General features: G+C 37.2%; 3 protein-coding genes and 1 pseudogene across 3 annotated transcripts; 2 read left to right on the top strand and 2 right to left on the bottom strand.

The window, feature by feature from the left end:
* Positions 1-2,018: 2,018 nt before the first annotated feature.
* Positions 2,019-4,221, bottom strand: LOC130731777 (replication protein A 70 kDa DNA-binding subunit C-like; annotated as a pseudogene).
* A 6,810-nt stretch (positions 4,222-11,031) lies between these two features.
* On the top strand, positions 11,032-16,230 carry LOC130734339 (chlorophyllide a oxygenase, chloroplastic). The gene is made up of 9 exons (XM_057586704.1): positions 11,032-11,187; positions 11,884-12,105; positions 12,290-12,394; positions 12,515-12,820; positions 13,173-13,320; positions 13,515-13,699; positions 13,832-13,944; positions 14,422-14,716; positions 15,433-16,230. Exons 1-9 carry the CDS (start codon positions 11,119-11,121, stop codon positions 15,613-15,615), a joined length of 1,626 nt encoding a protein of 541 aa, XP_057442687.1. The 5' UTR covers positions 11,032-11,118; the 3' UTR covers positions 15,616-16,230.
* A 638-nt stretch (positions 16,231-16,868) lies between these two features.
* On the bottom strand, positions 16,869-17,452 carry LOC130734340 (uncharacterized). Its single transcript, XM_057586705.1, has one exon. The coding sequence runs from the start codon at positions 17,393-17,395 to the stop codon at positions 17,063-17,065; it is 333 nt and encodes a 110-aa protein (XP_057442688.1). The 5' UTR covers positions 17,396-17,452; the 3' UTR covers positions 16,869-17,062.
* A 1,604-nt stretch (positions 17,453-19,056) lies between these two features.
* On the top strand, positions 19,057-22,197 carry LOC130732152 (serine/threonine-protein phosphatase 7 long form homolog). The gene is made up of 4 exons (XM_057584264.1): positions 19,057-20,388; positions 20,473-21,089; positions 21,333-21,384; positions 22,082-22,197. Exons 1-4 carry the CDS (start codon positions 19,350-19,352, stop codon positions 22,195-22,197), a joined length of 1,824 nt encoding a protein of 607 aa, XP_057440247.1. The 5' UTR covers positions 19,057-19,349.
* The last annotated feature ends 771 nt before the right edge of the window (positions 22,198-22,968 follow it).

Genomic DNA, 22,968 nt, shown 5'->3' with positions numbered 1-22,968 from the left:
GTTATGGAAATCTGTGTTTTGCAAATGTATGACTCACTGGTTGAAGAGACTGAAAAAGGAACCTTTATTTCACAAGGACGTGACGATATCTTGATAAAGGCAATTGGAACATTTGGGCATGGTGGTCGTGTTCGTGGTGTTGGAAGATTTTCTAATCTAAGCAATTACTTCGGAAGGTCCTCACGTCCAACACAATCCATAGATGTTAAGGAGATTGAAGTACAACTTGAGGCGAAAATTGAAGAAAAACTTGCAGCAAAAATTAAAGCAGAATGTAAAGAAAAGTTTGAATAACCGTTGACCATAACGCATGAGAAGATGCAACAATCATTTATGGAGACGCTAAAGACTATGAGTTTATCTGATATCTCCACAACAAACAAACAAGTAGAACAAAATGTGTTTGTGCATGGAAGCACAAAAGTTTCCTGTTCCGCCGCACAAGAAAATTACAAGGAGGACTCGACCACTGACAATGTTCAGAAAGTGTTATTCATGTTTTTGAAAGAGCAACAACATGTATGTTTACCATTACAACATGATCATGGTGTAAAAAAAATTTAGATTTCACCAAAACGTATTAAAGAGTTGTTGGTGGGTACGACTTGACATTACTGTTCTACTCTATAAGTTTGGTGCACGTAAGTACACTTTCATTTTTACCGTTATCTTTCATGACTGCAATATTCAATATTGATTTCAAATTTATTCAGGTATATCCATCGTCTATGTATCGAAAAAAACAAATCAGATGTGTTTGGAATTTTGGACCCAGTAGTCATGAGTTTTAATCCAAATGTCTCAGACTAAAAAGAAAGTTCAAACACACATACAATCTAGGTTACGTGATTTGGACAAAGTGTGTTACTTAGCACCATATCTTGCTTTGTATGTATACTAGGTAGTTACCCGTGCGATGCACGGCTGCCGATTTTTTGTATGAAAAATTAATATTATAAAATGACAAATTTACAATTCTAAATATGATCAACAAAAATGAACGCATTCATTCTAGCTAATATTAGAGAATTCAACCACATGTCATCTGTTTTCTATTTTCCTTATGTTCATAATTTAATTTAATTATTATTTAATAATGAGAATGAGTAAAATCAGTACAAGGGGCAAAGTTTAAAAACTATTTCGTATCTAAATCGGAAAAAAAAAAAAACGAAATGAACATTTGTCATATAAACCATGGATTAGTAGTAATAAGGAATTTTTATAAGTTTAGACTGTGACAACCGTAAACAGGATATATATATATATATATATATATATATATATATATATATATATATATATATATATATATATATATATATATATATATATATATATGACTTCAATTTAACTGATGTCCAATAAGAAGAAAAAAAGAGATAACGTCGTAACCCTTATTAAAGACACATAAGAATAAAAAATAAACACAAGGTCCAAGAATACATAATAACATACTTCATTAATTCAACAACTGCAACATAGTTAGAAACAAGTCCCCAGTATACAACCCAAGTACTTAGTAACATAATCAACCAAGTGCAAACCACTATTTCACAAATAATCAATTATTCTAGAAGATGACCTATGCTACTAACACTACGCCAACCACAAAAGAAAAACGGCCCAAAATGAATGGTAGGCTTTTGATCCAGCTAAGCACACTGCATTATTGGTAATTATTATTAATAACTAATAGAAACTACTTCTCCAATTTGACCTGTTTCAGCTTCAGTTTAGGAGCAACCACATCTTTCTTGAAATCATCATCAACCTTCCTCTTAAACATATTAGCAGAGCTCCCCACATAAGATGGTCACTGCCAAGAGAAGGGGTTAAAACCTCAGGGGATAAAACTTCACATGACTGAGAAGGTCCTTGCACTGCTTCCTTAGCTTCACATGTACTAACAACAACCAGTGGAGTGGGACACCTAGCCTAAATATCATACGATAAATCAGAAAACAGTTACTCATAGTCAAACCAAATTTAAAATCATAAAAGACCTTGATAACTCATCCTGTAGTTTAATTCTTCACCACATTTGCAGTCTGCGCAGAAGAAAGTGCCTTGTAGGCCACAATAATAGAAAGGTCATCACAAATTCGCTTCACACGGTAGGAATCATCAAACTGAAAAAAGTTATTTGATCCCTTCTCCACCTTAAACATCAATTCCTTCCCAATCAATTGTTGTTCCATCAAAGGAGTTATCTCACCGGACTTGGGATCCTACTAAATTGGTAAATCTTTAATGAACTTTGCACATCTATAACTACTAAGTTTCCCTAAAATCGAATATATACCTTCACATTTGCTAACATATCTTGCATGACTTCTTTATGAGCTGATGAACATCAGAATTAAACAACATAAAATTGCCTGAATCAGTGTCATCGAAAACCTCCAGCTTAATCTTGTACCTACATAACCAAAAAGTTGTTTCAGAAAAAAAAAAAAAACCACAAACATAATCACACCCAAGTAAATACATGGTTTAAGATACAACAAAAGCACCTTGCAGACACATCCATAACATGCCTACAACTACCTGAGCATAAATATAATCCATCATCAAAGGTCACAGCTTTGTGACACTTGCAAACAAAGTACCACCATTGATCATCTTGCAACAAACCAACCATAGTCCCATAAACAACAAAGAAACCGTCCTACACATCAACCACCAAAAATAAACAATTAAAATTACTTTACAGACAAACTTAAAATTAAAATAAGCATAAAATAACAAACTACCTCAATTGTTTCATTCAATCCGCAGATTGTTTTCTTAGGATGGTTATTCATGAAATCTTCAAAAATTGGAACAGAGGGATTGGGAGAGATAATGTGCCCAACAGGTTGATTGGCTTGGAGATCAAGGACATATATGCTACAAAATAAATATCAGACTTATATTCAATTTTGAAATCATGTTACGTAAAATGAATAACCAATCAATCACTTAAAAAAAACCGATCCATCAAAGAAACAGACTCAGCAATTTTCGGATTAATGATAATCCACGACGCTGTCATTACATTATGCAGTATATTCTTTCCTGCATAATACAGAACCCGAATTAAAATTCAGATTTACTACTAATATTAATCATTTTCTTCAAAATACAGATGTTCAATATCAATACCTCTAGTTAAATGACTTAAGCTTCCCAAGCTGTAGAACAACAGCAGGCTTTTCCAAAGGATTAGCACCAAGGTAGTCCAACACAATTTGGACATACTCTTCAAAGAGGGCACACTACACTTCCCCCCTGATCAATGAAATGATTCATAAAAAAAAATATAGCTTAGAATGTAGAAATATATATATATATATGTAGTAGAAGTATCATCCAATTAATATATAAACCAAAATTCATACTTATGATCAGTAATTTCAAGCAGCATCATCTTAGTCACAATGCCATCATTAATTAACATAAGTCATTTCCTCAAAGGTGGCTGTCAACAAACCTAGCATATTTGCATTCAAATATTTTCCTACATAAGTTATCAATATCAACAAAATCAGCAACAACATAATAACAATAGAAAAACACCCACCAACTAAGTTTATAGTCTACACCTTCGCCATTAAGTTCAGCTGAATCCTTGAAAGAAAATCCCCACCTGGAATTGTGCTACTCTCAGCTGGCATGATTTTAGTTTTAGGTTTGAACAAAATCCTAAAAGCATGATCAGTGGGTCGATAGGCTCCAAAATTAGGAATCAAATGAAAGAATGTTATCAAATAGACATTTCCTTCGACAAACTGTTCACTCCACTTCCTAAACATCAGCTTCCTCACAGATGCTTGTATTTTCCCACCCTGCAATGACAAAATAATTCATCTACATAATCATCCCAAGACCTTTAAAACACTAAGTGGCTATCAAGCTATGCACAACTAAATAAAATAATGAATACATCTTCTTCTAATAACCAAATATCTATAATGAGCAATCCGATCTATAACAACAAAATTCAACATGCAAAGTCTACAATGAACAATTCTATATTATAAACAGGTGTTTCCACAAAATTTTTAGAAAGCATCCACATACATGTTGATCTAGTAAAATCAACTCCATTGAAAGAGGTTTGTTTTCACCAGCAATAGAATCAGCAATCCAGAGTTGAACAACTCGCACTTTGATCCTCCAATTATGGTTTGGAGGGCACAATGACATCACAAAGTCAACCGCAGCATAAGATGCCATCAGATATCAAATAGAAATTAGCAACCTCAAAAGCTTGGTTTTCACAAATACCTCGAATCGCTTCTGAAGGCTACCACACCGCACAACAACCCTTTATATACCACCGATAATGGCTAGATCAATCGGGTTAAAGGTAATTGTTTTGGAAACATCTACAAAGTTGGCTAAAAAGTTAATTGCACCCCAAAAGTAAAACGAAAAAAAATGCTACAAAAGTTGCTGCGAAAGGTGAAATTTGAAACTCCTGCACACTAAAAGCCATATTACATCTCTAAGTACTAAAACCCTTTTCCTATTAATGTACAACTTGAACTGATATCCTATTCGTGTACCTAAATTTTCAGTCCCTATTACTTAATACTCAATATCTCGTACAACTTATATTAAGTATTAGTCTCAATTATAACTTTTTTTAAATAAAAAATGGCTTAATACATCAGAAGGCCCCTGAAATTGTAAAGGGAATCAGTTCCAGGGCCTGTAAAATTTTCGCATCAAATTGGGTCCCTAAGAAAAAAAATTAATTCAATTAAGGCCAAATGCTGTCCGACCTCAATTTTGTCCTAGTCGTCAATTACACGTGGCTTTTATAATTTTTTTAATTAATAAATTAAAAAAAATTAATTCCAACTCAATTATTTAATTAGAAAAAAAAAATTAAAAACTTAATAAAAACCTAATCTAATAATCCCTTAACTAAACAATCTAATAATCTAAATAATAAACTAACCTAATAATCTAATTATAACCAATCCATAATTAAACCCTTTCATCCCCAAATTGAACCAAATTACAAATCTTCCCCATCCCCAAATTGAACCCAGACAAGAAACCAAACTCTCATTCCTCCTCCGTCACCAAGAACAAGAAATTGGATATTGGTAGGGTTTGGTACGGTTTTGGGTTTGGTACGGTTTGAGGGTAGTGTTGGATTTGGCTGCAGTGAGGCTTTATGGTGGTTGAAATGGAGATTGTGAAAGGTGGGTGGTTCGAATCAACGAGTGGGGTTTTGGTCGGGTGTGTGTAGCTGCTGTGTGATGTGGGTGTAGAGATTCAATGGTGGTTTTTGATTTTGGTGGCGGCTGGCTGCGGAGGAAAGGCTTGATGGTTGTTCTTGCTTTGATGGTGAAGTGAGAGGTTTGTTCTGCACTGGGTTTCATGGAAATACATTCAGCTTTCTAAAAAATGAATGGGGTTTATGTGGTTGTTGAGTGATGGCTTGTGAAGGAGATGAGATGAGGTTCAATGGAGGAGTGAGAGAGGGAAACGTATCAGAGATTGAAGGAGAGATGGAGGTAGGTAGGAGGTTGAAGAAGGCTGAAGAATATTGTTCTAGTTTGGGGTTGAACACAATGGTGGGTTTTGCTAGGTTAATGAAAATCAACATGAGTTTGGTTTTGATGAAGATGATTTGGGGTTAATTTGAGAGGGTTTGGAATTAAAAAATTAAGTTTTATAATTTTTCAATTAAAAAATAATACCAAATGCCACATGGAAAAGCTGAATAGGTTAAAATCGAAGCCACTTCAGCATCAAACACACTTTGTCCTTAATTGAATTAAAAAAAAAATTTTAGGGACCCAATTTAATGCAAAAATTTTACAGGCCCTGGAACTGATTCCCTTTACAATTTCAGGGGCCTTCTGATGTATTAAGCCATAAAAAATTCATATCTCAATGATAGTATCACTTTCTTTTTGAAAGTGTAAATATCAAATACTCACATAAGAAATATAATTTACCACTGTTCTTAAATTTAATTACTATTTGCCATTCCATAGTAAGTTAGTAACAACCTAAATTAAAATAATGTTTGTCTTCTAGCAAATTTCATCCAATTTTTTTTCTTATCAACTTATTTCCTTTTTTATATCTATTTCAATTAATTTTTAATATAAAATCTATCTTCAAATTAATATAATGAATATTAATCAATGACATTTATTTAAAGCTTAATCCTCAAATTAGTCCCTGTCTTTGTCTCGCCGTCTGAAGTAGGTCCCTGACCGGAAAAATTTGTGGAAAAGGTCCTCATGAATGGAAAACGTGTGGAGCTAGTCCTCGCCGGAGCTCGGAGCTCCGGCGAGGGATGAAATGGCATGATGACTGTATTAATGAAGCTGATGTGGCTTTAAAAAAAATTAAAAATTACATATCATAAATTAAATTAAATTAAAAAATTAAATTAAATCATAAAAAATCAAATCATCTCCTTCATCTAACTAACTCGTTTCTCCTGTAGATATAAGCAAAAAAATTAAGCAAAAAAACCAAGAACACACCACAAAGAGCCACCACCACCTGCAACCGAATTATCTCCTTCATCTAATCCGTTTCTCCTTCACCAAAAATCAAGAACACACAAGACAAAAAACCTAGAAAATCAAATCATCTCCTTCATCTAACCTGTTTCTAGAAATTTCTGCAGAACCTCAACCCACCACCACCTGCAACCGAATTAAAAATCTAAATCACCCCCCCCCCCCCCAATTAACCCGTTTCTCCTATCCTCAAAATTATTTGCTATTGTAGTATCCATGTTGAATAACTTTTGTATTTTAATCACTTTTCATTTTCAAAACACATTGGATTTCCATATTTCACAAATTAATCATGTTATTTATTTTTTTATATCGATTACAATTCAAAATTAATGTATCATTCTGTTTTTAGTTTCCCAAGGTATCTCCACAGCCAGCAGCCATGAGACTACCAATACATTAAAATTTAATAACTTTGCACACAAACATAATTATCTATATTAGAATTAGTATATATTGTACCGAAAAAGAATTAGTATATAGTATATATTAATCACGAATCAATGACACATATTAAATAGAGAAATATATAATACTCTAAAGAAATAAAAAAAACTAACCAGCAAACAAAAATCAGGTCATTACTATGAAATTACCTTTTGAAGTCAAAGCTAAAAGGTTTTCAAAAGCTCCTAATTAACCAAATATTATAACCAAAAAGTACCAGCAATAGTTCCTTATGGTGCACCTCCACCACATTGAATAAAAACCCCTATATGAATAGTAGCAAAATGCTATTCCTTTGTAGTAGTTATAGATGTAAATTGGTGTTTTCTCTTATTTATTTTTAATCCAAATGTATCTTACTTAACACACTAATTGTTCTTCCACGCGTACATAGGGCATTGACAACTAATAATCACTTGTCCTAAAGGCAATACTTTAGTTCTCCTTTGTTCATTAAACAATGATCTTCATTCACCAATGAAGGATATTGTTACACAGTAAGTGTATATTTTATGTTGCTTTTGTTATATATTAATATGTCCTATTACACTAAAATGTATAACTTACTATGATGATTGTTTTCAATTTTTTTGATATAGAGCTATGAAGGTTTATCAATTGGCTAAGGGTAATAGAAAAAATCCTCAATGACTTCGTCCCAAAGTAAGTGTAGTGTAGATTATGGCTGCGTCTTGCTGTTGCTGTTTATGCTTCTTTTTTCTTGATCCTTAGGTGCATGATTTTGGGGAAGTCATTACTGCTACATGGACTCCCCTGGTCACTGTAATATATACTAATATGCTTCTTGTCACTGGTTGTAATATGTACTGTTTTGATATATATATATATATATATATATATATATATATATATATTCAGTGTATAAAAATCGAATTCATTTGTAGGCAAGGTTGCAGCCTAATGGGAATGATTGTGGATATTATGTGATGAAGAATATGCTTGACATTGTCTCTGATAATATTACTAAGTCTTTGATGGAGATATTTTAATTTTATGATAAGGTAAATGTTTGTCTCACTGTTTGAGTTCTTCATCAAAATGTCACACAACCTGTATTTTAACCTATTGTACAAATTGTACGTATTCAATGATCCAATGACATTAACAGAACAAGAGTTGTATGGTTTGCAAAACAGTTGGGCAACTTGTTTTCTTGACTTGCTCAAAGGTTAATATTTATTTGGTATGTATTTAAAGTTTGTGCCTAAACTGCCTGAATTTCCTCTATTGGCTCATGCTTTATCCCTTCTAGAGTGGTTAAAGTTCTAAATTCTGAGGACAATGATATACATAGGAAAAAATTATTTGCATAAGAGTGAATTCATTGTCACAAATCTTTCAGAGCCAAAAATTTTCAAGCCAAGTTTCTCTTATTAAAGACTCCTAATATATTGTTCTTTACTTTTTTCTCCATGATCCACACATAAAGGGTTGATAACCGTTTATTTGATGTGGTGTTCAGGTTAGCTATAATTAAAGCAACATAATAATACTGTGAGAAAAGGAGGTTGTGAAATCATGCTTGTGGTACTGTCATCAAGTGCTAATTCTAGTTGTTTCCCCCCCCAAAGTTAGCTGTCTTAAGAATAGATTGGGGATTATTAGCTGCTATTTTGTTTTGTTTTTTTTTTTCCTTTCTTTCTGGTTTTGGGAACATGGCATCAAAGGAAAGAGTCACGCAAGGACCATGATATCAAGGCCCTTGGACGATGCTGCTGCTCTTGTTTCCATTTTTTCTAATGTTATAGTTATGTAGTAGTTATCTGGTTTTGACAAGTTTTAGTAGCCTTCTTTTCTGCTGTAGTTTTCCTTTTATGCTGTTTAGACCCTTTAACTTGGGGGAGTATGTTCCCAAGACCTATTACTTATCAATGAATTTCTCTTTTCAAAAAAGATTGGTGATGTAAAAATATTTAGCTCGAATTAGTGTAAAAAAAGCGCAAAAAAAAGTAATAGGAAAAAAAATGCAAAACAAAAAGAAATATCTCACATCGGTGTGAGAATATAAGCTGATGTAAAACATGTAAATAAATAAAAACGAATTTACATCAGTGTGCAATAGAACTGATGTGAAATATATATATTTTTCACAACGGTGTTTTTGTCTCAATCGTTGTGAAAACACGTGCGTTCAGTTTTAAGTTATAGATTTCACATCAGTTTTATTAGAGGTCTGATGTGGAAAAGTACTTACCACTACGGTTTTGTACCTGATGTGAAAAGGTGCAGACATACCACATCTCCTTTGTTTACATCAGATGCAAACCGATGTGAAAACACATTTTTAACTGATGTGGAAACCTCTTTTTGTAGTAGTGTGAGATTGTAGAAAGTTTGCAACACATGAAAGTTAAATCTACTACATTTGGTGAAATAGAAAATTCCAAGCTGTTTGAATATACATCTCTTTAATGTGTTTTTCTTTATAAGCCAATGAATAAATAAGAAATACTAGGAGTAGTTCAACCCAATTTACAAAAGGGAACCAAGGGTTAAGAGTGAAAACCGCCCCATTTGCTGCAATACATAGCACTAAGGCAGACCCAAAACGAAAGAAAAAAAAACAAGTCCCTCCAACTGTCAAGATGTTACCATCAAATCAACAAGCATGCACCTCAACAATAACACAAGACTATAATACTACAAGCTCCCTCACAAACAGATATGTGTTGTGTATTGTGCTGTGTATTAATTCACATTTTTTATGCAAAAAGTTCACTATAACTCAGTGGCCTAAGGCCAAATCCAAAATTATATAATTGTGGAAAACAACCAACAACTCAGACTCATGGAGGAGATAGTAACTGATTTATTGCAAATAAGAAGTTAATGCAAACAGGAAATACTACTAGCAATAACAAAATAAAGAGATCACACAAACATATTTTAGGATTCTAGAAAGTAATGTTAAGACAATGATAACTTTATTGTAATATGCCTAATCATACAAGGACAATGAACTAAGGAATATGTTTCTTCCTTCATGCTAAATGAGTAGTGCCTCATAGCCAAGAAACAAAATACTATCCATAAATTTTCCATGTTTTAGGATATTATAAGGTTGTACCGGTAGAGACCACTTACCCCAAATAAACCCTAAAATACATGTCACTAATTAAAGCAAAAGTTTTCACTTATGACTTTCGGAGGCTACTTTTTGTTTGGAGTAAGTGGCCAATCGATTAAAACGTAAAGGGAGGAACTTACTTCAGACGGCGAGACAAAGGCAGGGACCAAGTAGATGATTAACCCTTAAGTAAAATATTTAAAACGTAAAGGGACTAAACTATGAAATATAAGAATTACTATGACTTGACACGTTGTCACACTTGTCATATTTTAATTGGCAGTAAAGAGGGGGGTATGACTGCTGTATTGGGTTGAAGTACCCCTTATATTTTCTCACCAATACAAGTTTAGTTTATCTAAAAAAAAAGCTTGCCAAAAACAATTGTACAATTATAGCAAATTTATATTTACCTCTTTCAATAAGAGGAGTAATGATTCGAATATGCGAGGCATCACAAATATAAGACTTTTCATGCACTCCATTAACTCCTTGAGTTACTATTTTAAATTTTGTATTTGAGTTTATAAGACACTAGTTTAGTTTATAAGACACAAGTTTAGGGAAAAATATCTCTTGATAAAATTCTTCCAGACCTTGCAAACTACAAATCAAATTCTGCTTGGCAACAAACATTGACTGTAATTATCTGATTACTTTTCTGGGGCTCCTTTCATTTCCCACACAAAAATCTGAAACAACCAATTAATGCACGTAGCTAGCATTTTCACAAATCAAAATAAAAATCCAACAGATAACAACAAATGACACAGCGCGAAGAGGATAGAGAATATATCTTCACAATCCGAGCTGGCACCACCCGCAGGCCCCACAGCTGTGAACAAGCATGTGGAAGAAACAGCAGCCACGTGTCAAACAACGGTGTCCACGTGGCACTCCTCAGAAGGTGAACTGAGATCGCGTGAAACACCAACCTCTTATCAACAAAAAATCCATACAATAAAGCTTGGTCGTTTTTTCTTTCTCACGGTTTCTCCTCCTTTCAAACTAACTGTCTTGTTTTGTCAATCTGGCACCGCCATGAATGCCATAGCCACTGCTTCTGCTCCTACACTTCCAATCTTCTGTAGAACATCCAACACCAAAAAGGTAAGATGGTTTTTTTTATTTTATGTAATTTTGTTATTTAAGGTGAAAGTTTCAACTTTCAAGTGAAATGAAGTTAGTTGATAATTTTGTGTGTTCTTTAATATGACTTACTTCTGAACTTATAAGGGCACATCACATAGTATGATACTAGAGGCAGGGAAGTTTGTTGATCCTAATATAAATTTAGATAATGTTTTGATTCTATTATCCTTTCTTTTGTGATGAAAACTTGGTATTTTAGACTTAGCTTTTAGCTCAGCTTTGGCTTGTAGTATAATGTTTGACATTAATTTACATTGTTACTTTATACTTTGTAGTTTCCATTTGTAAATACCTATGTTGTAACCACAAGGTGTAACACAACTGGTAGATAGTTGAGCTCCTTTAGCATCTAGTCCACGGTTCGATCCCTAAGCGGTGCGTGTGTATGGATGGAGAAACATTTGTTGAGAGAGACCTACCCATTTAACTTGACCTCTGAGCCTCGAGGGATTAGTCTCATGGTTGTCGGCTCTGAGATACTTTGGGAAAGAAAAAAAACCTTCACTTCTTATTAAAAATCTATGAGCAGTTAATATAGCAAGTTTCTTCTATAATGGGGCTACATTTTATTGTCCCACATACTTGAAGGAGTATGGTTTGTACTTTGTACTCTACCCTGCAGCTTATATTTATTTGGGCATTTCAAAATTTCAGGGTTTGAAAGGTAAATTTAGAGTGTTTGCTGTATTTGGAGAAGAGAAGAGAAATCCATGGGGTGCGCTCTTTGACGTAGAGGATCCAAGATCGAAATTTCCACAGCTAAAAGGGAAGTTTTTGAATGTATATCAAGCCCTGGAATTGGCTAGGTTTGATATTCAGTACTGTGATTGGCGAGCTCGGCAAGATGTGCTTACCATCATGCTCCTCCATGACAAGGTTTCAACTCATTTCTGTTGTTTTTACATATTTTTGTGTCAAATTCTATGCTTAAATAATGGATATTTGTTTATAGTTGGTCTTTGAGAATTTTAACATTTATAAAATTGGCAATTGGATCTTATTAGTATATAACTGCTATGTACTTTTTGTTTGACTATACCTTTTCACTAAATGAGTGTAGGTGGTCGATGTTCTTAATCCGCTAGCTCGTGAATTTAAGTCCATTGGCACCATGAAAAAGGAGCTAGCTGAGTTGCAGGAAGAATTGGAAGATGCACACAGACAGGTAAAATGAACTAAGCAAAACTTGGAACCGAGATGTCTTTGTTTCATTTAACTAGGCAGAAACTTGTCCACTAGTTACTAATCTTTCGCTATATTTATATAACTAAATGAATGACTGCAGGTCCATATATCGGAAGCAAGGGTTGGCACTGCTTTAGATAAACTAGCTTACATGGAAGAATTAGTAAATGATAGGCTGTTACAGGACAGAAGCACGGCTGAAGTTGCCCAGACACCCTCTCTTCCCAGTACTTCTACAAAATCTGAGGATATTCCCAGTACTTCTACAAAATCTGGGGATATTCAGAGAAGAAGGAAGCCACGGAAAAGCTTGAACGTCTCGGGTCCGGTTCAGTCATACCATCCCAACTTGAAGAATTTCTGGTATCCTGTTGCCTTCTCTTCTGGCCTAAAGGACGATACCATGGTAAGTCAATCATATACTTTGAATATTTCAATCATATATTTTGCAGCTATCCTTTTCCACTGGAAACCCTTATGATATGATAGTAAAACATTGTCTTTCATCAACTGACAGAATTAAATAGATCAGAATTTGGAATTAAATGTCCTTGAGACATATTTTGACAGGTTGCAAATTAAAACACTCACTATTTTTTGTTAGTTTATATTATCATTTTTTGTCCTTTTTATTCTATTTCGGGCGAAATGGTTGCCGTGTCTGATAAGTCAGTCCTACAGAAAATTATCGTTTTGCAAAAGTTACTCTAATCTGAGTGTGAATTCTCACAATTTTATGTCTCCTTTTTCTATTTCAGATCCCAATAGAATGTTTCGAGGAACCATGGGTTATCTTTCGAGGGAAAGATGGGAGACCTGGATGTGTCCAGAATACCTGTGCACACAGAGCATGTCCTCTGCACCTTGGTTCTGTAAATGAGGGTCGTATCCAATGCCCCTACCATGGTTAGTAGTCACTGTAACAATTAACGAAACTTGATGTTGTTTCCTTTGGGCATGTGTGCTTGAGTAACATGCTTGTATCCTAGCAATGAGTTATATGCACTTGTTCATAATGTGTATGTAAGATCACAACACAGTTTACAGGTTTCTATATCCTAAAACTGACAGTCTAAAACTACCTAATGATTGGATATCAGGCTGGGAATATACCACTGATGGAAAATGTGAGAAGATGCCATCAACTAGATTGCTTGATGTGAAGATAAAATCAGTTCCGTGTTTTGAGAAAGAGGGAATGATTTGGATTTGGCCTGGCAGTGACGCCCCAGCTGCCACACTTCCATCGTTATTACCTCCTTCTGGATTTCAAATCCATGCTGAGGTATGCAATGGATATAATCCATCCCATTAGATATTGTGCACGATGCAAGAACGAATATAATTGTGTGATTGATAAAAAAGAAAAAAAAAAATATAACTGTTTTCTAACTTGGTGGCTCTTCACTTGTGACAGCTTGTCATGGAACTTCCTGTTGAGCATGGGTTACTTTTAGACAATCTTTTGGATCTTGCACATGCCCCTTTTACTCACACTTCAACGTTTGCTAAGGGGTGGACTGTCCCCAGGTTTGTTTTGTTTTTACCTTTAAACCTTAAAGTAATTGTCATTCTAAAGAATTGAGCATTGCATAATACAAGGGATGGAAGAGTGAAGATGCCTTTTGATAAAAACTTGTTCCTCCAATTTTGTTCGAATTATTTGGCCTATTGAAAAGACTCCTCAAACAGTCCCATACATGGTGGACTATGAACATTAAAAGTTGGAATCTTGTCATGCGGAGGATTATACAGATTTGTTTTTGTCTTCTAAATATTCAATCCATTTGAATGTACTCTTACAGGATTTTTTTCTTCTGCCAATTTACGGCAAATGCAATGGAGTGATTTTTTTTGGGGGGGGGTGGGGTTCCTGACTTTAGTGTGTCATACTTTGACATTCAAATGTGCATGAGTGGAATAGTTCAGCTTTTAGATACAAGTCTAATCTTGATCTTAATAAATTTCTAGGTCACTTAGTCTCTCTATATGAATTTGAACTTGCAGTATGGTGAAGTTTTTGACACCTGCATCTGGCCTGCAAGGATACTGGGATCCCTATCCAATTGATATGGAGTTTCGGCCGCCTTGCATGGTTCTATCAACAATTGGAATTTCGAAGCCTGGGAAACTGGAGGGACAAAGCACTAAACAATGCGCAACGCACCTGCACCAACTTCATGTCTGCTTACCATCTTCAAAGGACAAAACAAGATTGCTATACAGAATGTCTCTGGATTTCGCTCCTTTGCTTAAGCATATACCTTTCATGGAACATCTATGGAGGCATTTCGCAGAGCAGGTGACATGTCTTTTCGAGTCTTAAATGCGCTGTTAATCGTGTTTGAGTGAAGGGGGAAACAGAAGTAAAAAAATAAATTAAGGCCTCAATAGGACAAACCAGGTTTTGTTGTAGATTTCCTTATAAGTTTGAGGCACTTAAGGTTTAAGCTTGAAGAGAATGCAAAAAATTGGTATGATTTTTTTAAAAATCTTACACATCATTCTCTTCCTATATATGAATGCTATTCAATTGTTGGGACTATTGAGAGATCTCATGTTGACTAGAGATATGACTATATAAGTCTTCATATAGGGTATAGAACAATCCTCACCCTTGAACTTAGCTTTTAGGATTGAGCTAGGCCAAATCTGAATTCTAAAATGGCATCATAGCTCATCCTAGGCCTGCTTATTGGGCCACTTATAAATGTGTCACCCGTAGATGTCCTGTCATGCAAACTTCATGCTCTGGATGTCCAACTCTGGGCGTGAGGGGTGTTGAGAGGTATTTTTTTTTTTGAAATGTTGAGATGTCTCACATTCACTAGAGATTTACTAAATAAGTCCTGATATAGGGTAGAGCAATCCTCATCCCTGACCTAGCTTTTGGATACAGTTAGGCTTAAACTAAATTCTAACAGGGGCTAGTTCTTGCTTTTATTTGTGTGAACATGTGAATGAGACTGCGAATCAACGTTAACTTCTTAATAATGTGTTGATGTTCATTTATTAAAGGTTTTAAATGAGGATCTACGGCTAGTGTTGGGGCAGCAAGAGCGAATGAACAATGGTGCAAATATATGGAATTTCCCAGTTTCATATGACAAGCTTGGGATAAGGTACAGGCTATGGAGAGATGCATTAGAGAGTGGAGCTAGGCAACTACCCTTCACCTCATACCTAGAGAATACAGATTAGAAAGTGTCATTCGTCTCATGCAGTGGTGCTTTTATTTAAGATCCAATGAGGGATTTTTTTTCTCTTTCTTTTTAACTCAAGGCTCTTGAACAACATTGCATTGCAAGGGCCACTTAGAACCCATTTGGATGCAAACCAAATAGCACTTATTGGAGTTTATTCAGTGCACATATAAGCTCCATTAAGCCCCGTATCCAAACAGGCTCTTAGAAGCAGATTGGCGGTTTTCATGCCATCCACGAGGCCGGCCATCCGGGAACTGTTATATTCATCAGAGATTGTTCCTTTGCAAAATGATAGGACTATACTCTTGAGTCTTGACACTTTTTTTCTTTCTTTCAAATTTCTATGTACAGTATTAAACCCATTTTTATCTTGTGATATATGGTTTACCAACTTAACGGGTGCCTTAACCTCACCCTTGAATAAGAGGGTGTTTGTTGTATGATCCTGTATTTTAGTCCAATGTTAATCAAGAATTCCTGATTGGTTTGGGTTACAATCTCTGACCTTATCCTTTCGTTTTTCCCAAATAATGTACATACTCACTGAGCTGCATGGAACTTGCAATCATGGCAAATGCTTGTAACAGACATTATTGTGGGCTTGGTTCTTTATTTTTCTGTCGAACTTAACCCTATAAAATTTTACTTAACAATGCAAAATTTTACTTTTCTATTTATGCACCTGTGAAATCACGTTTATACCAGTGGGAAAACAAAGACAGATTCTAGAACTCTGTTCTGCAGTCCTGGTAAAGACTATTAGGTCTATTATTATATAATAAACTGAAATATAAGATAAACTGTCGTGTACTCTCTTTTGAAACTGTTTCTCAAAGAAATAGACAAGTGAGGAAACCTCTTAGGAAAATTCCTCTAATGTAAAGAAAGCTTAGGTAAAGTTTCAGCACTGCCATTACCAGGTCTACGAACTAGCTATAGTGTCAGCAACGCCATTACCTGATCTACGAACAAAAGAAGGATTAGAAACATCAAAGTTCGGAAGATAAGATGAACAATCACGAAGGACTAAGGAGAGGTAGGAAGTCCAACACATACTTCACAAGCAAATCATTTATCAAATTCAAAATGGATTTGACCGTTGCCAAACCCTTCACCTTTCTTTTGTTTCGAATCAAAGTAGGTCGCGACCCATAGCGCTTCCAAACCTCAAAAAGAAGCAAGCAATCAATATGAAAAACAGTACACTTACTAAATTCTAAATGAATAAACTTAATGTGTTTGGATCAATTGCTAAAAATCAATTATAGTAATTTCATCATTTTATTTGATCACATCAATGAAATAACCCATAAATGCTTAAACTACAACCACATCATATATTGTACTAACTATTTATCAGATTTTACATCCCCTCAAAACCCCGATATTACAAACAGACCCATGAGTTACAAACACCAATAAAATCTTCAAACTTTTAATTTTCACAGCTCCGATCCGCAGTAAGGGCAGAATGCGAATTCAGCGGCCACCTCCTTATCACAGAAGCGGCAGCGCAAGGCATCAGGCAACCCAACACCACCACCATCCGGCGGCGGCGGGAGGGAGTAGGATTGAGGAAATAGGAACTTGCAATCCTGGCAATACAAGAGCTGCTCCTTCCCCGGCCAGCGCCACACGGGGACGAAGAAGAGCTTGAGAACCTTGTCGTATTCCACCAGATCGGCGCGTGAACTGCAGTTGATGCACCTTCCCACACCAGATTTCACCACCTGCCTCACCTGTTGCTCTATTCCTCCTGCAAAGAAGAAGAACATGGCTATGGCTATGGGTTCGTTTTTGGTTCTGTTGATTCTGTTTTGTTGTGTGTTTGGTTCGGGTTCTCTGGAGTGTTCCCGCAATTTCTACTGCTTCTGCTTGTGGGCTATATGTAAATATGGGCTGGGCTTATTGCTCTATTTTTTTTTTCTCTTTTTCTGGCCTTGTGCCTCTAAGTTACAACTCGTGGACCACCTTTACGGGTAAGGTTGATAAAATTTTAACTCGAAAAGAACTTGGGTTAGTGCAACCCGCCTCGTTTAACCTGCGGGTTTTTTGGGCGGGTTAACCCGCGGGTTAGAGTAATTTTTCATTAAAATTTATTTTATTTTGTCTTAATTCAATGTTAGTTTTATGAATTATTTTTAGATAGAAAATGGAAATTATTTTATTTCTTTAATTTGAGAAGAATTTTTGTATTTTACTTACTGTTATTCTATTATTAATCTCATTTCAATTATGGCAATAATATAGTTGTATTGATAAATCCTGTAAATTAAATTATTTTACTATATTCCAAATGTGACAGACTTATAACAAAATGTGAAAAAAAATTGCATTGATAAACCTCTTGCTTTTAAGTTGATACCAATTTCTGTTAGTTTTTTTTTTAATTAATTTTTTATAACATTTTAAACACTTTCTAATCCAATTTCTCAATTTTCCAAATTTTTTATATTTATTTCACTTAACCCGCAAGTTCATAGCGAGCCAAGATTGGTTCATATTTTCCTGACTAGTCAAGACCTCGGGTTAGCACAACCCAACTCATTTTCAATCCAACCCGTACAGGCTGGCCCATTTGGATTGGGTTAGGTTGGCCCATATTGACAGCTTTAGTTTCACGGTTAGAAGAGGTGGAGGAGGATGAAGAAGATAGTGGCAAGCGATAGCAGAACAAAGTTGTTCACCAGATGACAAATATCCTTGGCCTCAGAGTTTATTGTGTTTCCTCTCAGATGAAGAAGAGGATGAGGAAGATAATGAAGAAAATGAGGAAGAAAAAGAAGAATAAAGATAAGAAGAAGGATGCAAAGGGTAAATATGGAGAGAGTAATTTGAATAAAGATTTTTTTGTGTCTTAAATATGAGAGGTAAGAGTTCAAAAGTCTCTTATCTTTCTTGAATAAACTTTGGAGAGATAATAGATAATGGAATACAATTAACACAAAGATTAGTTTTAAATAATGGTAAATATGGAAGATTGCATACATTTTTTAAACGAAGACATTAAATAACTCCATTACATATCTGAACAAGACCTTATAATAAAGGATGAAAGGAGTATAAGAATTAACCAACTACGTCACACACCTTAAGAAAATTGGTTAATATAATAAATTGCATTAAATCTATTCTAAAAAATATGATTGTATTTCCAAAATTGTCCTTAATATACTTTTTTAATCTCTTCCAATCTATTTATAATATAGTAATTGTGAAGCGCGCAATGTAGCACTGCCAAATCATCTATCTATTTATAATATAGTAATTGTGAAGTGCGCAATGTAGCACTGCCAAATCATCTTTCTTATTCTCACATAAGTTTGCCACATCAGACTTTTTAATTACGTGTCATACTCTTGCATCTCCTACAATTTACACAGCATATTTCCGATTCTGTAATGGGAAAACATTTCCCGATTGTAAACCAGTTTAAGGCAGTTTTTTTAAGCCAGTTTTTTTTAGTTTTCCTCCATCTATTGGGCTGAATATTTTGTACAAATTTTCAAATATTTTAGTGTCATGACACTGGGAAAGGGTGTTGATGGTATCGGCTTATTAGAACTAGGGAACTTCCTTAATGTTGCATTTTAGTTATCTAGATTGACAAATTAGAAAGGGTGTTGATGCTATATGAGAGATGTTTGTTTCTATATGAGAGATGTTTGTTGCTATATGAGAGATGTTTGTACAATTTGTAACTGTTAAAGTTGTTCAAGTTGTAATTTGATGTTAAATTTGTTTGCTTTTCATAGGAGAATGAAGGGCGGGAGGAAGAGGTCTCGATCTTCTACAGTCGATGATGCAGAGGATCGCCACGAGCGCTTGCATGCTTCTACGCGGCGCGGCGACCATCGAGCAGCTAGTCAGGCGGTTGAGGCTTCGGCCCCGTCTCCGTCTCCGTCTGCTACTCCGGCCGGGGCTCCGTCTCCGTGTCCGTCTGCTACAGCTCCGTCAGGTGGTCCATCTGCTACAGCTCCGTCAGGTACTCAGCCTCATCCTACTCCGGTCTCTCCGATGGTTGAGTTACCTCTTGAGGAGACATCTGGCGAGCAGTCTTCTTCGGAGCCCAGTGGCGAGGAGTCTGCTTCTGAGACTGCTTCTGAGGCCAGTGGTGAGGAGGAGGAGCCTCTTTTTCTCCAGAAGGAGATTGATGCTGCTGATGTTGTGCCAGATGTGGTGCCAGAGGGCGGCGCGGATGACGACCTCATCCAGAGGGTGGCACCGTTTCCCGGGGGGCCTGAGGATCTTTCGCTTCTTGCGCATTATCCTGACCACAAGGCTCCTTGGACGTGGCAGGCACTTCTTCGCACAGACCCGCGGTACGTGGACCGTCGGACATTGAGGGTGGCCACTGTTGGGGGGAAGGTATGGAACCTCCCCTGTGATGGCGATTCAGAGGCCCACACACATGTGCGACAGCTGCTGCAGCAGACGGGTTTGTATCACCTACCTTGGTGCGGGTTACCGGAGACAGACCCAGCTGTCATACTGGCCCTTGTTGAGAGATGGCATGAGGAGACGAGTAGCTTCCACATGCCGTTCGGGGAGATGACTATCACCCTGGACGATGTGTCGACTATTCTCCATCTTCCCACAGGGTCGAGGTTCTACACTTCGGGCAGAGGGGAGCGAGATGAGGTTGCAGCGCTCTGCGCCCAGCTCCTGGGAGGATCTGTTGCTGATTATCTGGCTGAGTTTGAGGCGGCGGGTGGCCAGAACATTCAGTTCATTACTCTGAAGACCATGTACACGTCTGCTATGGATGGTATGTCTTAATAATTACTTTATTAAGTTGTATTTATTTTTAGCGTATTATTAATAACTGTTAACTTAATTCATTTCATTGTAGGGGGACGCTATGAGGATGCTGCTAGGATCTGGCTGGTGAACCAGCTTGGTGCCACCCTCTTTGCCAGCAAGAGTGGTGGTTACCACACTACTGTCTACTGGATTGGGATGCTTGAGGACCTCGGTCGCGTGTCGGAGTACGCGTGGGGTGCGATTGCGCTGGCTTCGTTGTACGAACAGCTGAGTCGTGCTTCCCGCAGGAAGACAGCGCAGATCGGTGGGTTCACCTCCCTCGTGCTGTCATGGGCGTATGAGTACATATCCAGCAGCGTCATTATCAGGACGGAGGTCCCCGGCTACACACAGGACCAGCCTAGGGCGCAGCGGTGGTCCACGTCTCGGATCGCGCATTCCGGACTCGATGAGAGACGAGTCATGCTCGATGAGCTTACAGTGGATGATATCACATGGACCCCTTTTGAGGACCATCGAGATGTTCGACCGCGGGATCCCAGGGCCCTCTATTCCGGCTACATCAGGACACCTTACGGCCGGTCTGTGAGCCGACATCTACCAGAGCGGGTTATGCGCCAGTTTGGCTTCATACAGGACATCCCTCGACACCCCTCTGAGATCCAGACGACGGGGTCCCTTGCTGAGACCACAGATGCTGCCTATGCTGAGTTTGAGCTGCACCTCCGCCCTCAGGGGATACCTGCTACATATCCGGGAGAGGCGGTGGAGGGTTACATGAGGTGGTATAGCAGAGTGTCCCATGTGTTCATCATCTCTGAGGATAGGAGGGAGGAGCTTAGTGCCGTGGTAAGTTTGGATTCTAAACTTGTATATTATTTTTTATTTTTATTCATTCAATTGTGATTTTTGTTAATGAAATTATTTTTGTATATTATTTTTATGCAGTCTGCCATACGTAGGGGTGTGAAGTTGTTGGAGCAGTCCCTGGAGGTGCCAGGTGCTCTTGCTCCAGGGACACAGCCCCGAATCCTCACGGAGAGGGCGCTCGATCTCTTTCGACGGAGTTCCTTCGTTGGTACCCAGGGAGTTGCCTTTTCTGCTATTCGAGGAGCCGCAGCTGCGGGAGGCAGAGCTCGTGGAGGCAGACCCCGTGGAGGCGGAGCTCGTGGAGGCAGAGCTCGTGGAGAGGGTGATCCTGGAGAGGGTGTTCGTGGAGGTCGAGCGCGTGGACCCAGAGGTCGCAGGGGGCGGGGTCGGGGAGAGTGATTTTATTACACTTGTTATGTATATGTTAGGACTTTTTATGTTATGTTATGACTCTTACCTCGTTTTATTTACATGTGTTATATTTTGAATCTTAATATTATGACTCTTATAATGAAAAAAACAGAAACAACGACAACATAAATAATTCAAAGCATGTAGTAATCCATGACAATAAGTTAAACGGTTACACAACCAAATTAAACATACATAAGCAACACCGAAAACAAAATTATTCCTCTGTGATATCGATGAAGTCATGGGGTCCGCAATCTTTTGGGAATACCTTCACTAGGTTGGGCAATGTTATATTAAGATAACAAACAGTTCCTCTAGGTGCAAACACAGCAACCTGCAAGTGAAATATATACTTTAATTAAACCATGCTTATCTGTCCAAAAAATGAAGCAAGTTTCATGTTTAGGTTTCAGACCTTTTGGAGAACAAGAACAGATCCAACAGTTATGTCATTCGCAAATTCACTGTGAGTAAAGGCCTTGCGATGGATGCTAGCATCAACAGCACCCGTGGGGTCCTAAATGTTTGATATCGTTTGACAAATAAATAAGAACGGTTAGTCAAGGGGGACCAAAAACAAGGCATTACAAAAGCAAGGACAAGACATACCTTGAGGGTAACTTTCGCATCTCCAAACCCATTGGGAGTGCAAGATTTGATAACAGCAACAACATTCTCTACCCTCTCAACGTTCGCTGTCAGAGAGCCCAACGGAGTGGCTATTCCCCACTCTTGCAGGGCTGATAGCCAAGCATGTGAGTTGAAATCAGGATCGGTTTCGGTTGATCCATGATCTAGCACACGCCTCACGATTTCCTGGGTCAGAATGAGTGGTGTGTTAGGGGTGGATCTACGGGCATACATGGCAGCCTGGATGGCGCCAGCCGGGCCAGGAATGAGAGGACGAGAGCTGCCAGAGTTGTTGCTTTGACCTTTGCAATGGCGGAGGAATGGATTTGGGTCTTGTTCCATTGTGTAGAATGAGGAGTAAGAAGAAGAGTCAAGACACAATAGACAGGAAGATGAGGAATGAAGAGTGAGAAGAAGAGGCAAGACACAACATAGATTTATAGCTCAGGAGTGCGGTCAAAACATTTAAGGTGTACTGGTGGATGGTAGAAGAGTGGTTGGGGCTGGTGGTTGAGAGTAATGTCAGGGTTGGTGGTGGAGGGTAATGAAAATGAAAATGACAAGAATACATCAAATTAACATTACCAAAAGTACACGCATGAACCTGCCAATCTACGATGATGTCTAGGTTTTCATCATTAACAACAACCTGTGATAAGGGCCACATTCT

This window comes from Lotus japonicus, chromosome 1 (genome assembly GCF_012489685.1).
Source record: "Lotus japonicus ecotype B-129 chromosome 1, LjGifu_v1.2".
Lineage (NCBI taxonomy): Eukaryota > Viridiplantae > Streptophyta > Magnoliopsida > Fabales > Fabaceae > Lotus > Lotus japonicus.
This window is presented reverse-complemented; position numbering and strand designations above follow the sequence as displayed.

Coding starts and splice junctions, on each gene's coding strand:
- LOC130734339 (XM_057586704.1), top strand. CDS start 11,119: ATGAATGCCATAGCCACTGCTTCTGCTCCTACACTTCCAATCTTCTGT. Junction 13,321..13,514: donor TATCCAATGCCCCTACCATG/GTTAGTAGTCAC, acceptor ATTGGATATCAG/GCTGGGAATATACCACTGAT. Junction 14,717..15,432: donor GGAGGCATTTCGCAGAGCAG/GTGACATGTCTT, acceptor CATTTATTAAAG/GTTTTAAATGAGGATCTACG.
- LOC130734340 (XM_057586705.1), bottom strand. CDS start 17,395: ATGTTCTTCTTCTTTGCAGGAGGAATAGAGCAACAGGTGAGGCAGGTG.
- LOC130732152 (XM_057584264.1), top strand. CDS start 19,350: ATGTTAAATTTGTTTGCTTTTCATAGGAGAATGAAGGGCGGGAGGAAG. Junction 20,389..20,472: donor GTACACGTCTGCTATGGATG/GTATGTCTTAAT, acceptor ATTTCATTGTAG/GGGGACGCTATGAGGATGCT. Junction 21,385..22,081: donor GCAGTCCCTGGAGGTGCCAG/GTGCTCTTGCTC, acceptor TTTAGGTTTCAG/ACCTTTTGGAGAACAAGAAC.